Genomic DNA, 15,135 nt, shown 5'->3' on the forward strand with positions numbered 1-15,135 from the left:
AAGAGGGTGCTGCCCGGCGTCACGTGACGCTGGTACCGGCTCAACTCCCCCACCCCCGTGCCGCGCACGCCCCTCGCGCCATGGCGGTTTCCGGTCACGTGGCCGTGTGTCCCCGCTCGGCCGCGCCCAGGCTGCGCTGAAGGAGCGCAACGGGCCGGGAAGCCGCGGTGGGTGCGGGGCCGGCTCACCGCGGCGGTGCTTCCGCCCGCGGCGGGAACGGGGCACTCCGTCCCTGTGGAGCTTGTCCCGCCCTGTCCGAGGCTTACCCGCAGCGCGCTCCGCCGCCGGCAAATGGCGGCTCCGGCGTGACTTCCCGGGACTCGGTGTACCTCCCGTCACAGGCCGCTGAACACCCCTCGGGCCTCTGTGTCGTGTTCCTCAGAACGTCAGGCGGTGAGCGCAGGTTCCCCGGGAACGAGCGGTGTGTCCCGGTACAGGCTGCCCTGGAGCTGTGCCTGTGCCCGCTGCGGGGAAACCCGACGGGAAAACCCCAAGCATTACCCGGGAGCACGTCTGCCGGTCCCGCAGCGGTACCCGGGATTTCCAGCAGCTCTTCGCTCTCTGTAAACACACAAAAGAGCTGAGCATTAGAAGAGAAAATCTTAACAGGATCACAGCTTCTGCTAGGGAAACGTTTTGCACCTGTGGGTTGAGCTTTTGGTAAGGATGGCTAAATGTGTTACAACACCATGACATTTGAACTCCCGAGTGACAGGAGGACCCTCCCCGTAGTGTAAACACAGAGGTAGCACGATGGGCTTTCTTAGACATGGTGTCTGTTTGTACCTGGACATCTGATCTGGATAGAACTTGACCACTTTCCTAGGACCAACACAGAAGTTTTGATTTAAACTCCGTGGATATAAATGTAAATGTTTTGTTACTGCTGAACATCACAAACTATTTACAGAGTAGTTTTAGTGAATTTAATACATCTGAAGCTTAGTGGCAAGACCAAGATTAGACTGGCAGAGTTTCTCCTTTGTGGGCCTTGATAACAGCTTTAAAAAAACCCCCTTGGGTTAAATTTGTTGAAATGTGTTTTTTTTGGCTTCAAAAGGCATTATTTTATAGATAACTGACTTTATAGGTGGTATATGTATCGGGGAAGGGAGGAGGATTTTTTTTCCTTTTTTTTTTTCCCAGGTATTAACAACCCCCCAAAAGATGTACATTCCTATTTCTAAAGAATAAGCTGTGAAGTAACCAGATGTGAATCAGAACAATTTTTTATTATTCTGTGCAAACTTGTATGCAAGTAGTCTTTTTCCTTATTGATCCTGAGGCAAGACTCAGATAAAAGGATGTACAAGGTGCTTTTGTCAGCAGCTAAAGGAGAGTTGTGACTTCAGTATTATTTTGGTGCTTATTTCTGTGAAGACTGTGTTCTAAGGAAGAAAATGTGTAAGTGTATAGGTGTATGATCTAAAGCTTTATGTGAAGGTAAAGGTATTGCAAAGCTGTCTCTAATATTGCAAGCATTTTTCCATGTCAGTGATGTTGCAGTGGTTCCCCTGAGTCGGGAAGGCAGTTTGGTTCTGCAGCTCGGAGCGTGTGTGGGGACAAGTATGGAGCATGAATTGCAGAACTTAGTTGTTATATTGTGCCTTGAACTTCTTGAAAATGTGTACTCTGCCCTCAGGAAGCCAAACAACTAAAGCCAATTCAGAAGATTTGATGTATTTTATGAGAATAAATTCAAATACAGATTTCCAGATCTTGCTGTTTTGTTTCAAGTGCCATTTATGACTTCTCCATATACTGAACCAGAATTTAGATTCACTCTTGGCTCCCAAACAAGCAAAACAGTTGATAATGTGTTAGGAAAGAATAGAAACATTTTGTTCATGGTTGGGTACAGAGAACAAATATGAGATTTCCTCACTTTTGGTACTGTTTGTACACTCTGAGCAACACTACCCAAAACACGTGGACACAGAAGCTGTGCCATCTCCTGTGCTGTGACTCGCTTTCAAATAAAGTTTATGTCCTTAAGGTAATCTTTATGTATTTTTCTGCATGTTATATGCAGGTTCTCTTGCCTTCCTTTTTTTGGATGATGCTTTACTCTGTGAGTTGTCCCACTGAAGTAAGTAAGAGCAGTAAAAGACTGAATTATTTTTCATTATCAGTATTTTGTTATCTCCACACACAAACCTTAAGGCTCTACTATGGGACCCTTTGCACCCTATGCACTGGAAATCTCTGGGAGGGGGGGACACCAGTATGGGTGCTGCTGCAGTTTGGATCGAGGCCTTTGTTCATTTGGTCTGGACAGATGAGACTATAGAACAGAACTAAGGCCTCGGCAAGCAAACTCCCTGTGAACAGGCTGCTTGCAAACCTCAGGGGTTTGTTGTCTGAATCCAGCTCCTGGACCTGCAGTTCACCTGGCAGTACAGACACAGCCGCTGAAAGTTGGAGGGGAAAAAGGGTTAAAGAGCCTTCCCTTTCACCTTACGCAAATATAAAAGAAATACGTGCACAAGAACGGTATGTCAGGAGTGCTGCTGGGATGAGGGAGAGCTGTTTGTTTTGTGTCTGCCGCCAAAGTACAGTCTATTTAAATATTTACATGATCTCTTGCTAAAAAGCTTTCTTTCTTTTCCTGTATTTTTGTGGTTTATTATTAAGTTATGAATGGGGGAGAGGGAGATGTTTGTAATTGCTAATTCTTCCAGTTTGTTGAAAAAGTATATCTATTGTTTTATTTACTCAGAGAAGTATGGTAATAGTGTTTTCTAACAGATTTGAATGGTTTTGCTGATGCCTGTGCTTTGCTGTTTAATATTATTGCTTCTTTTTTAATGTACTTTATATATTTTATAATCTTAATAGGCTATTTGAACATACAGTAAAAATAGGAAATTTCAGGCAATACAACCTGGAAGTGAAAGCAGTGGAAGACGTAGATAATTTCAGAAGATTAAGAATATAGATAATAAAGCACTTGTAAATGCAGGAATTATTTTAGAAATGAGGCTTTGGCAAAGTCATTCTCAGGAGTTTGCAGTCCTGTAATCATTATTTTGGAAGTAATCCTTACTCTTTTCTATAATTACCTATATAATCCCCTTGTCAAAGACTGTGGCAAAAGTTGCAATGAAAAATTAAGCAGAAAATGCATTTCAGTATATGTAGGCTCACGTGCAGGAAAGCCTTTAAGTATGTGCCTGATTTTATGTGGGTATACACGTGATGGCGTGATCTAAATTTCAAATGTAGCTAGATTGAGAACTCTATGCGGTCTGGACAAGACCTAGAGTTTAATACTGAAGTGACTTTGGCAACTACAAATCCCAGGGAGCTTTGCCATTAGCAGGTTTGTGCAGCCGGATTGGCATCCTGCGGGGACCAATGGCAGGCAGAGGATTGAAGAAAATTCATGTGTGTCAGCTGCCAGTATTAAAAAGCACTGGAGAGAGGTCTAGACCCGAGTAGAAACTGCCTGTTTCCCTGGGCTCCTTCTGAACCCTGCGCGAGCTTTATATTGATATTATTTTCTACACTTCCGGTGCCTCTGCTTGAAAAAGCTCGCTGGGCTAGTCCAGATGGATGCGATTCTGAACTGCAGAGTAGATGACTTGGAAGATTACTACAACTTGCTGGGATGTGATGAACTATCGACGGTAAGAGCCTTCCTCAGCTCCCCTCCGGGTTAATAACATTCTGAACGTGCTTGTCTGCCTGCAGGGGAGATTTGGAGCTGTTTATCTCTGCAGGCAGGACTATTTGAAATTATGGACCTGCTCTCTTGCCACTTTTGTCTTTTAGTATCTCCCTTCAAAAGCTCACCTTTCTGATCTGTATACTGATGTTATGATTCTAGAATAAGGGTTGTATTAAAAGTGTCTTATAAAAAAGGATTGTCTTATAAGTACCACTGAAATAGTGGTTTATTCATTAATTTACTTCAATATGTGATATGAATCAGGAGCCAACTGCATCAATTTGACAATATCCAAATAATATTTAGCATACATTTTCCATTTTAAAAGATTTTTTAAAACTATTTATATGCAACTAATATAAAGAATGTTCATAGCTGTAGGTCACTGATAACGCTATTGAGTTTCTCAGGTTTTATACATATTTTTTAAAAACTGTATTTGTTGGTTGGGAGGAAAAACAAAAGTGGTATTTTTTTTCATTCACCATATTAATGATTTTTAAATGCTAATTTAAATGACATTCAGACACAGGTTTTACTAATTTGTTTTCCCGGGAGATACTTACTTTAGAATGAGATGTAGCTAAGCAATTGTTGAAATATTTGTAGCTAAAACAAGTGCTTTTCTTCCTAAAAGTGTCCATATAACGTTTTTTGCATAGTCTGAGTTAAGTGGTATGCTAATCTTTTTAAATTTAGTTGCTGTATTAACTAGAATTGTGTTTTGATTTTGGAAAAGGAGTTTTGATTACTTTGCTGTAATGAAGGATGTATTCAGTGTGGATAAAAGCTGTATTTTGTTCAGTAAATTTAATCGGGTGTAATTTAATCTGTCCTAGTAGTCAAATGCTGGGAAAACACCTCTGTCTTTCCTGTCACTGCAAGCATACTCGTAAGCATCTCTGATGCGTTACACAAGGCAATTTAAAGCTTTTCCTGAGATAACTCCTAAAAATGTCATCCCAGCAGAGGGCAGTGATAAAGTTTCTATGTAGGCTTGTTTCGCAGATGCTATTTCTCATTTTCTACCGCACACTAATTCTTTAAGGGCTTAGCAATTAATAAGTAGTTCAAGTATGTATGATAATGATTTTTCAGATTGCTTCAAAATGAAATTTAAAAGATGCAATAAATGCTAATGGGTCCTGAAAAATAATCTGTCAAATAGTGTTTGTTGAGACAAGCAGCAGATGTTACTAGATAATTTTTGACATGGGAGTAGGAGCTGAGAGCAGAAGAGTACCATGCTTGCCTTCCCTCAGGGTGGGGCACAACCACTTCCAACATTTAACAGAAATCTGAAGCATTAACAGGTGTTTTGCAATCACATTACGTTGTATGTGCAGCCAAGTACTTGCACCAGCAAAGGCTGCTTTAGGCATATGTGCTGCAGGACTTTCATCTAAGGTGCTGAATATTCTGGTCTTGAGCTGAGCACATATCATTTTAATTTCTACAGATTTTCAATATTCAAGTAAATACCCATGTTCTTTCTTGCCTTCTTGTAGAATTGAGCTCATGGACACCTAGTTCATCTTCAGACTTAAGAGGAAGAGGGGAGATTTAATCTACATCCTTATTCCAAGAACAGTGTTTTTCATATATAGTGGGTATTGGATACCTTTATTGGTAAACGTATCCCTGAATAGTTTATATATTTTTCATATATTTTGTATAAACTTCTTGTAAACTTTTCCTTCTGTTGATTTTTTTTTTTAACTGAAGACTTCCATGCTACTGCTCTGCTACTTTACATACTTTAAAATTCCACTTTATGTAACTAAGTTTTAGAGATGGTAGCTAGCTATATAGTAACCAGTTTCAACAAGTTCTTTGTACAATGAATATATTTTTAAGTGTGTCACTGACTGGAAATACACCACCCTCTATCTGTCTCTCTGGAAGAAGTAACTGAGGAACAAAAAGTGTGGAGTTCTTAAAATACCATGGTAGACTACGTTTTTCCCAGCATATGACAACAAAATTTGGCTAGCAACTTGAGTGAACTGTAAGTTTATTCTAAAGAAAAAAGGTTATGAGCCTTAATTTTGAAACAAATAATATAAATTGTATATGGATATGAGGGTTTGAAATATGAGGAATTCAAATGAACAGCCTTTCTATCACAGGAAAGAATGGTAGCTAATTGATATCTTAGGGCAAATTGTTGTGAAAGCTTAAGCTGTACTGGAAAGCTACAAAGTTTTGTCTTCTGAAAAATAATAAGAAGTGAGATACTTTGAAAAATCTGAAAATTTGAAAATATAAGCTGATGCCCACTCCAGTGGTTGCCTGCATTTTGTTAACTGTTAATGTTTCTTTGTTTTTCCAGTGTTTGTAATACTTTATGGTACTATAAACTGCCTGAGAACTTGTAATAAACTAATAGGTGCTAATATTATAATATTGATTATAAATTTATTCCATTCCAATCCAGCCTTTTGCACAGAAAATGAACTTGACAGGAAGATAGAGAACTGCTAGTTTTCTAGCTTTGTGGTATCCAAGATGGAAAAGTCATGTGGTAATGGCTCAGTTTTCTTTGAAGAGGATATGGAGAAAGCCGCCCAATGCCACAACTGATATTTGGCAATATAGTAGGTCTTTCCTGCCTGCAATGAGGCTTCATTAAAAGTTAGACTTGATTAAACAAAGCAAAGAGCAACTGAAGTGATGCATTTTACAAGGGAAGGAGTTTTGGACACATGATCTTTTTACATTTTTCTTAAAAGCCAACTTGCCCATATTGGGTAACTGAGCTTCATAAAACCAAGAACGAGTGCATGGAAAATTAAATTAAATAAGCTGCGTCACTGGCAGGTCCTTGTTGTTGCCCATTTTGTTTGTACTAAAGCTTGTAGAAATGAATAGGAAAAAAATCTTTCAACATTCTTTGTTGTTCTCCCCACCCCCTCTTGAAAAGCAAATTTGAAGATCTTTTCTGTGTGTATGTATTTATTAATTTTAAATCTCAACATTCTGTTTAGGTTGAACAAATTCTGGCAGAGTTTAAGGTTAAAGCCCTTGAATGTCATCCTGACAAACATCCTGGAAACCCCAAAGCAGGTATATACTCTCCCCTCTTTAAAAACAATCTATTTTATTCCTATGTTAAAGTGACTAAGGTATTAAATTCAGCCTTAAAACTTTATTATTTATTCCTTTCACCTAATATATTTTGTCATGTGAATTGAACACATTGTCTTTAATTAGCAAGCTTTGATATTATTTTCTAACACTTGTATACTCCTAGGTGGTAGAGCAGGAAGACACTTTTTTTTTCCCATAGGACACTTTTTTTTTTTCCCCATGGTAGAACATCTCTTAATCCAGAATTACTTATGGAGTATATCCCTTTCTAGACCTATGAAGCTGGCCTGTTTCCATGCTCAGTGGCATTCAAGTGCCATACTTGCGTCAACTAGTCAATTTGCTTCCATGAACAAGCCCATCAGGAACACATTAAATGTACTTTAGTTTCTTTTAATGTAATTTAATGACTGCAAATAAAGAGAAGCCAGCACCACATGAGTAGCCATCTGTTTACAGAGCAGCAGTTAACATTTCCCTTTATGAGAGTGTGCAGTTCATCATACCTGTGATGGCCAAGCAGCACCTGAGTTATTTGGAGACAATCTTACCCACTCATAACCACATGATAGCTCTAATCAGTGCTCACTGACCTCTGAATAGTTTATACTCTTATAATGAAGGTTGTTCTGATCGTAATTATGGTCCCCACCAAAAATTTGTTGTAAAAGAATTAAAAATGCTTCTCATTTTGATTAATACACAAAACTTTTCCTTTTAATTCGTCCTTTTAATTTAACTATAAACTGAACACCATAACATACCTACTTGTGTGAGTTTGAGTTCAGCAGAGATGAGATGAGACTCGCACTCTCCTTCTTGAGCAGAGCTCTGAGCAAGGCTTGGCCTTCCATACGGGTGTGCTGTCCTGGCCTAGTATCAGAGAGTTGACAAGGCAGGGCTTAAAAGGTGAAATAAGTGGTATTTTTTCAGTTTGAGATTCCCTGATAAGGAACACTGTCAGATTTGGTTTTTGAGAAACAATCTACCACCTATTAACAATAACCTGATCACTAATATTTAATGTATTCTAAATGATAGCACAAGTACCAATGAAACCCATGACATTAACTTTCTCTGTGGAAAATTCTGGCTATTGCAGCAGGGAAATGAGGAGGCTATTCCCAGGCATGGTCCTGTCTGCGCCCCCTATGGACCTCCCCAAATTAACTGAAATGAAATAAAACAGAAAAAGAGGCCAAGTGCCAAATGCTGGAGCAGCTTTGTTTGTCAAGAAATACTTTATGCTCCATTTACCTGAGCATGCTGTATTTACTTCAAATGCCTATTTATATTACTGGTGAAAGTTCATATTTTTATTCTATCAGCTTAAAGCTCAATAAAGAGTAATTAAAGTAGACTTTTTATTTGTTGAAAACTAGTGACACTAGAAAAAGGAAATCTAACGGAACTGCCCCCTCAGCCTGTTGTCTGTTGTTTGGTTTAGGGTTATCAATTTTGATTAGTGTTTGAGCTTAGTGTATTTCAAAAGAAATCTCTCTAATTTGTAAACTGAGATAAATGAATAATAATAGATCACTGTAACATAGGTGACTCATAGATAAAATCTAAATCTTTATAACCCTTCTACAAACAGTAACACACAGCTGCATCCTTAGTAACCATTTAATGAAAAATTTCCCTGTAGGGAAAAATAAGAGCTCTCATTCATGCAGCCTGGTATTCAAGATGACATATTAGCACATGTAGAAAACATACCTAATAAAATACACAAGTTAGTTAATTTGAACTAGATTTAGATTCCTCTTCTTGCTTGGTAATTTTAGCTTGTAATTTTTTTCCACGCTCATGGTGTTGTGCTTTGCTGTGACTTTCTGCAATGGATAAGTGTGTTCTTTCTAGGCATTATGACTTTAGTTTAATTTTCCTTTTTAAGGTTTTCTATAGGGGATGGCTTCTGCCTTTTGCCTGCTGTATTCTAACTTACTCTGAACTTAAATTTAGGAGATTTTTAAGCCAGTAGACAAATGAAGCTTTTTCATCCTCATTTGAGAAGGATGTCAGTTGTCTACCAAAGGTGCTATGATCCTAAAGCCAGCTACAACTTTGCAAAGCTCTACACAGAGCAACCACGTACCTTTGTCACTCAGCTCTCTATCTGTCTCCCCTACTCTGTTTGCTCTAAGCCAATGTTCCCAGCTCCCCTTTCACATCTGAATTGATTTCTTTGAAAGCAAACACTGGCTTTAGTATCTTTTCGGTTGTATTCTAGTGGAGGATTTCCAGAAGCTGCAGCAAGCTAAGGAGATTCTTACCAATGAAGAGAGTCGAGCGCGTTATGATTACTGGCGACGGAGCAAAATTACCATTCCGTTCCAGCAGTGGGAGGCCCTGAGCAGTTCTGTGAAGACGGTTGGTGGTGTCTAAGTTTGGGCCTTCAGGAGGTGGGGGGTAGGGCTGGCCCAGAGAAAATATTGCAGTGAGTGAGGGGATGAGTCACAACACTTGTGCTGCAGTGGTGGGTTTAGGAGATAGGAATGGTGCAGAGTGATTCCTGCTCTAAGGAAGTTAAAGAAATTCTATGATTCTATTCTCTGATTCTGTGGAGAAATTTTGGAAAAATGTGAAGGCTATAGAAGCCATTAACAGAAGGGGTTTAGGGTAGTAGTTTTAGAGTGAATTTACCAAGTTGCTGCTTTTTTGTGTATCATATGAAGTTAAGGGCTGTTTTCAAATGTTTCACAACACTGCATTTGTAGGAACCTTTTATTTATCTTCAAAGCTAGGACCTTTGTATAATATATTCTCCTTTGGGTATGTTGTTTCCATGCTATCTGATTAAATAACGACCTTATTGAAAAATCTAGAACATAGGTTCCTTGCAACCCTAGGCTTCACACAGGTCTTTGGAGGGGCCCTGCTGGGCTATTGGGGTGATTTGTGACAGCAATGGAGGTTGTGAGGGTTGTCTTCCCTCCTGATTTTGCTAGTGAGATAATTTGGTAGCGTGTTCCTAGTAGATCATAATTCCATGAAGTTCATAATTCCATTAAGTTTGATTTTTTTTTTTTTTTTTTTTTGTTCCCCTGCCTTCTTAGGGTGACTGATAGTTATAAGTTTACATGGTCAGATTTTAAGGCAGGCGACTAAATGTTTCCCTTGTCAATTCTGCCTGCCTCACTTCTGCTTACGACAGAAGTTTCACAGCCTTTTTAACTAAAGCATTATGCCTGATCTTGAGTGTTCACTGGAGGTATCCCATCAGGCTTAGATCAGTTCCCAACAGAAGTCATTCCACAGACTTTAATAGTAAAGCTTTACAAATTGTTTTGTTTTCAAAGGACACCTTGAAGTCAAAGATAGGTTTCAACACGGACATTTTCTAAGTCACTCAAGCCCTCTTAAAAAAGTGTCAGAAGTCATGACAGAAAAAAATGGACAAAGTACCCTCGTAATTATTTGATGCATTTGTACACTTTGTTCTTCATCCCCACCTGAAATAAACTATCCTCACAAATGCTGTTTGCAATATGAAACCATGCTTTTCCCCATCCTATTGACCTGCAAACTTCACTCTAGTATGTGCTTTTTTTAACCATTTATCACAAGATGAGAAAGAAAAGAGAAGTTCATTACAAATCTTTTAAAGTGTAAGAATGAGGTCTTTATTTGTTATTTTTGCATTTCTTTAGTCAATGCACTGGGCTGTCCAAAGTAAGAAGGACCAAATGCTGGAAGCTTCTGACTTGAATAATAGCAACAACATACCTAATGAGATTTGGACCCAACACACTGAAAACAATGAAGACAGATTGTCAGATGGGAACAGGGAGCAAGAAGATGTTGCAATGTCTGATGTGAAACTGCAGTCTTCAAAGAATCCAGACTCCCCAAGTAAGTGAAACCAGCAGTTACAGAAAATTGCAGTATTCAGGCATTGGCCTGAAACGGAGCCTTTTAGTCATGAGAAATTCTTCTTCAGAATAATATGTTTAACTGGTAGCTTTTTAAATGTGGTTTTGGGTTGGTGTTTTGTTTGGGGTTTTATGTTGTTCATTATTTCATTATTCATTTAATTTTGAAGTTTTCAGACCTTTCTTCCTCCCTATCCCATGTTTGCTCATGTCTTTGTGGGTAAAAACAAAAACTGGAGAAGAAGAAAAAAACAATTCTTCTAAAACCAAAATGGAGAGTTCAGTTTTGGTGCTATATCAAGCATTTTTTGAAAAGGGCCATTATTTTCAGTGATTTAAAAAAATTTAAAACATTTAGCTATTATATATATACATATATATATTTATGCAGCATTCAGTGATTATGCAGAGTTTGCATCTGATGAGTTAATGAGGACTAAAAATTGAGACTTGAAGGCTTCTTTTGAATTTGAACAGGTCTTTTTAAAAATAGTGCATGCACCAGAAAAAACTGTCTATTTAAAAAGCTGTCATCTGGCCAGTTAGTATCTCCTGTCTGAAACAAAGTTTATTTAACACAATGACATCCTCTGTTCTGCTCCATCCTTCAGGAGTTTCATAATCTTAGGCTTATGTTATCAGAGACCTATTATAAAACAAAGTTCTGACATTTCCTCCCAGTTTGATCAAACAGGAAATTAAGTTGAACTGTGAGGGTAGCAAAACCTAATTTAATCCCAAAAATTTGTCGCATGCAGAAAATAGAGAAGAAAATTCTTCAAATGCATGTGAGGCATAACTGAAAATTTCATATTTAAAAATTATGCTCTATAACATTATACTATTTACTATTTTTGTTAATTAAATAATCACTGTGCCCTTTGTAAAACAGTAAAATTTCAAGATAAAGAAAACATCATTTTGTTCCTTGTAATGGTGAGCTTTCTTTGCAGGCATCTTCTTTCTCATAATTTTTTTAAGTTTTAATTTGATTTGAATAGGAAAAATATCAAGCCCATCAAATGCCTATTTAATTTATCCAGTGGGCATATATTTATATTAATAAATGTTAATATTAGAATATATATATTTGTGGGGGCGTGTATGCACTCTAGTGTTCACACTTGATGTCAGGATGTTGATAATGCTTTTGTTTTGGTCCAGCAAAAATTATTATATTGGATTCTGCTTTTAAACGTCAATATTTTCAGTTCCTGTCTGCTGGTCTGTCAAAATTATGGACTATAACTCCACCTAGCTATTTCAGCCTGAATAAAAGATTTTAGCACCAAGTCTGGTAATAAGTTTCAGCTTCCTGATGTAGGAAGATCATGTTTTATTGTGTATTAACAGCTCATAGATGACAAAAACACAGTGCAGGGTCTGAAAATCTCTTTTACTCCCTTGTGTGTGGAAAGGGCCATTTGCACCTTCCCTACACACTGCTGCTTTTCCTGTACTTGAAGATTTATCATGTCACACTCTATCTCTTCTTCTTTAGATTAAACAAATGCAGTTTGTTTAGTTTTCCTTTATAAGCCTTATTTTCTGCACTGCTGTCATTCTTACCATTCTTACTGTTCTCCTTTGGACTCTTCCCAGCTGATACAGATCTGAAGTTTGGTGTTTGCTTGCGTTCTTGTTCAAACAGTGCCAAGAATACAGAGGTTGTCCCTGCTAGTCGAGAGCACTGGAAGTGCACTGCATACTTATTTGGGAGAAGATTAACAGGTATTAGTTCAGACAACTTAGTTTTATACATGTTTATCATAATGTACTTGCCTTTCTCTTTTTTTCTCAGGATTTTCGGAGGCAAATTACTGGCACTTGCGGTTCCGCTGGTCAGGGGATGCTCCATCAGACCTGCTGAGGAAGTTCAGAAACTATGAGATCTAAAATGCAAAATATGCAAGAGCGTGAGATCATCTGTTCAACAATTCAGTATTTTTTTTTGTCAGCAGTTGTAACTTATTTGTATTTTGTATTCATTCATTATGATGTGAAGGTTGTTTGAATAAATGTTTTAATACTGATTTGTTAACACACATGCTATGAGCATTACAGATGGAGGTCTTTTTGTTTGATAAGCAAACTTCAATAAACAAAGCCCTTTTCAGTATTAACATAAAGTGATTTTGTGAAATTATCTAACATCTTATATATTGTTTCTTGTGTTCTGAAATATTGTGTAGAGAATAATGTTTTCTCTCAATACTGTGTTGTTACAAAGAACATACTCTCAGTAAAACCAGAAGTCAGTGTTGAACTCCATGTCATCTTATTCAGTGACAATCTTCCAAAAGCTATATGACAATGAACTTTAAACAAATCTGTGTTTATTTCTCAACTATGTACTCTGGTTCACTTCTCCATTGCATTATACTTAATGTAGTGATTTATCATGTACATGCACAATACTATAACAAATTTAACTTCTAAGAGAATTGTAATCTTATTATATAGATGAAATAAGAACCTTCTTATTATTCAGGAAGGTCGCTGTGATAGATCAATCACTCTTAAAAATCACTTGTTTTCTATCTTAGTTGCTAAGATAGTACACTTTTTGCACTAGCTCTTTATTTTGTCAGGCAGTTCCAGAACTTCATGTCTCCAGTTAACAACTTTCTTCTTCTTAAGATTTATTGGTGGACAACTGATACTGGTATATGTACCAGCATAGCCCTGTGGCTTAATGGTAACTGCCCTCCCTGCTCTCTGGCCTGGTAGACAGGGTCTTATCAAGGTTTTGTATGGTGAGGAGTGAAGAATCAGGCCAGTCAGCCTTACTGTGTACAAAATCTCACTAAAGGTTTTTGATATCTTGTGCAACTTTTCCAGTTCTACGTTGTGTTTATTTATATTTGCTTTCTTATTTGTAAACCTGACTAATGTGTCAGGTATTGACACTGTGTTTTTGTGCAGGCAATTCCATTAGCAACAAATAAAAGTGCATGCATACAAAAAGGGCTTGTTTTCATTTTTTAAATAGAAATCCTTTACCCAACACAGAACATCCCTTCTGAATTTGTTATTTGTCCTCTCAGTGGCTAAAAGCTCAAGGGAGTCCAATTACAAATCCATGGAAAGTCTAATCGGAAAACTACAGTCTTCTCCCAATGTGGAAACAGTATCGCAATGTTTGTCTTTCCCTGGAGTGACGTTTCCCTCTACTGTGCAGGGGTGTGATGTGCTGACTTGACTTGCTGTGCATCTCCTATTTGGAGCCTATTTGATAAAAACCATGACATAAGTGCCTGACAATTGACCCTGCTATCTGTATTTATCAACCTCAGTATTTATTCTGGTGCCAGTTTTTCTCACAGGGGCTAAGATCAGTGTTAACGCTGCTTATGTTTCTACCAGTTTATAATAGCTCGAAGTACTGATGTTCTGATACAGCTACACTGAGCCTAGATTTGATGGCATCAGTAGCAGTAGCTGTTTTTTAGAGCACATCATCCTGATTATCAAAAGTATTTTTTTTCTTTTATTTTAATTCTAGATGCTGTTCCCTTGCATATTTCTGATCTGAAAACTTTAAAGAGATGAGATTAATAATTCTCTGTAATATCTGCTGAACGTAATCAGAGAATTTCTTCTAGTGTGTAAACTGCTTTCCTTTATGTAAAGGTATTTGCCCAAGAAAGACTTCCAATCTATTTTACACGGAGGGACTGTAAAGGATGTCAGTAGTAAGGGAAGAAACTCTAGTTCACACAAGGGATACAAAGCAATAGGGTTCAATTTTTCTCTCTTTAACAAAAATATGGAAATACAACCAGCTGGAGCGCTGCAAATGAGATGGCAGCTCAGGTTCTCTTCTCCCCATTTCACTTGCTTGTAAAGGTAAAAAGGGGGTAGTTGGATGGATGCTTTAGCACTTAACCAGTGGGTTTCCCTTGAGAAGTGAGTATACAATAGACCTTTGAACAGCAAACTAATTTCTTATGTCATTAAAACCCATTATTACACTGTTTGGCAAGCAAACCATGCTTGTTTTAGATTTATGTTCCAGATGAATAATTGCAGATATTTGGAAGACTCTTAGCCCAGCAAAAGCGGATGGCAAAATTTGCATTTTGCAATGTACCTGCTAGAGATCAGTAGTCTAATTTGCCCTAGTTAAGGGGGCAGATTATCTGGTGCTCTAGTACACCGATAGAATTTTATTTTCTTTTTTCTATTTATATATATATTTAACTTGAAATGGTCCATTTTTCTGTATGAACCAATTGAGCTGAATGAACCAATTCCCAGCAGAGGCAGTCCAGAGGTACTGTAAAGCAAGAGGAAGCTGTGCAGCCTGTTTTGCTTTTCGGACAGCACTGGTGAAATCTGACCTGTAAGAACGGTTAACTGCAATAAGTGGGTAGCATAGTTAGGAAGAAATAAGCACCTGACAAATTACTCAGTGTCAGATCATTCAGGGTCTACCACACCAAGCATAAACTGCCTTTTTTTCTTTAATATATAGTACTTTTAGGTTTTTTGATAGTA

General features: G+C 37.9%; 1 protein-coding gene across 10 annotated transcripts; it reads left to right on the plus strand.

Annotated features, from left to right (window-relative positions):
- Positions 1–47: 47 nt before the first annotated feature.
- On the plus strand, positions 48–13,596 carry DNAJC12 (DnaJ heat shock protein family (Hsp40) member C12). Of its 10 annotated transcripts, none has more exons than XM_080347467.1 (7): positions 48–660; positions 1,147–1,996; positions 3,534–3,629; positions 6,658–6,736; positions 8,994–9,133; positions 10,414–10,615; positions 12,437–13,596. In XM_080347467.1, the coding sequence occupies exons 2-7, from the start codon at positions 1,871–1,873 to the stop codon at positions 12,529–12,531; spliced, it is 738 nt and encodes a 245-aa protein (XP_080203593.1). In that variant the 5' UTR covers positions 48–660; positions 1,147–1,870; the 3' UTR covers positions 12,532–13,596. The 10 variants fall into 10 exon arrangements, with proteins under 10 accessions (XP_080203593.1, XP_080203598.1, XP_080203591.1 ...); XM_080347472.1 differs by lacking the exon at positions 1,147–1,996 and adding an exon at positions 2,371–2,493 and having other exon boundaries at positions 3,323–3,629; XM_080347468.1 differs by lacking the exon at positions 1,147–1,996 and adding an exon at positions 2,033–2,089 and having other exon boundaries at positions 646–660.
- The last annotated feature ends 1,539 nt before the right edge of the window (positions 13,597–15,135 follow it).

Source organism: Nesoenas mayeri (genome assembly GCF_963082525.1).
Source record: "Nesoenas mayeri genome assembly, chromosome: 7".
In the NCBI taxonomy this organism is placed as follows: domain Eukaryota; kingdom Metazoa; phylum Chordata; class Aves; order Columbiformes; family Columbidae; genus Nesoenas; species Nesoenas mayeri.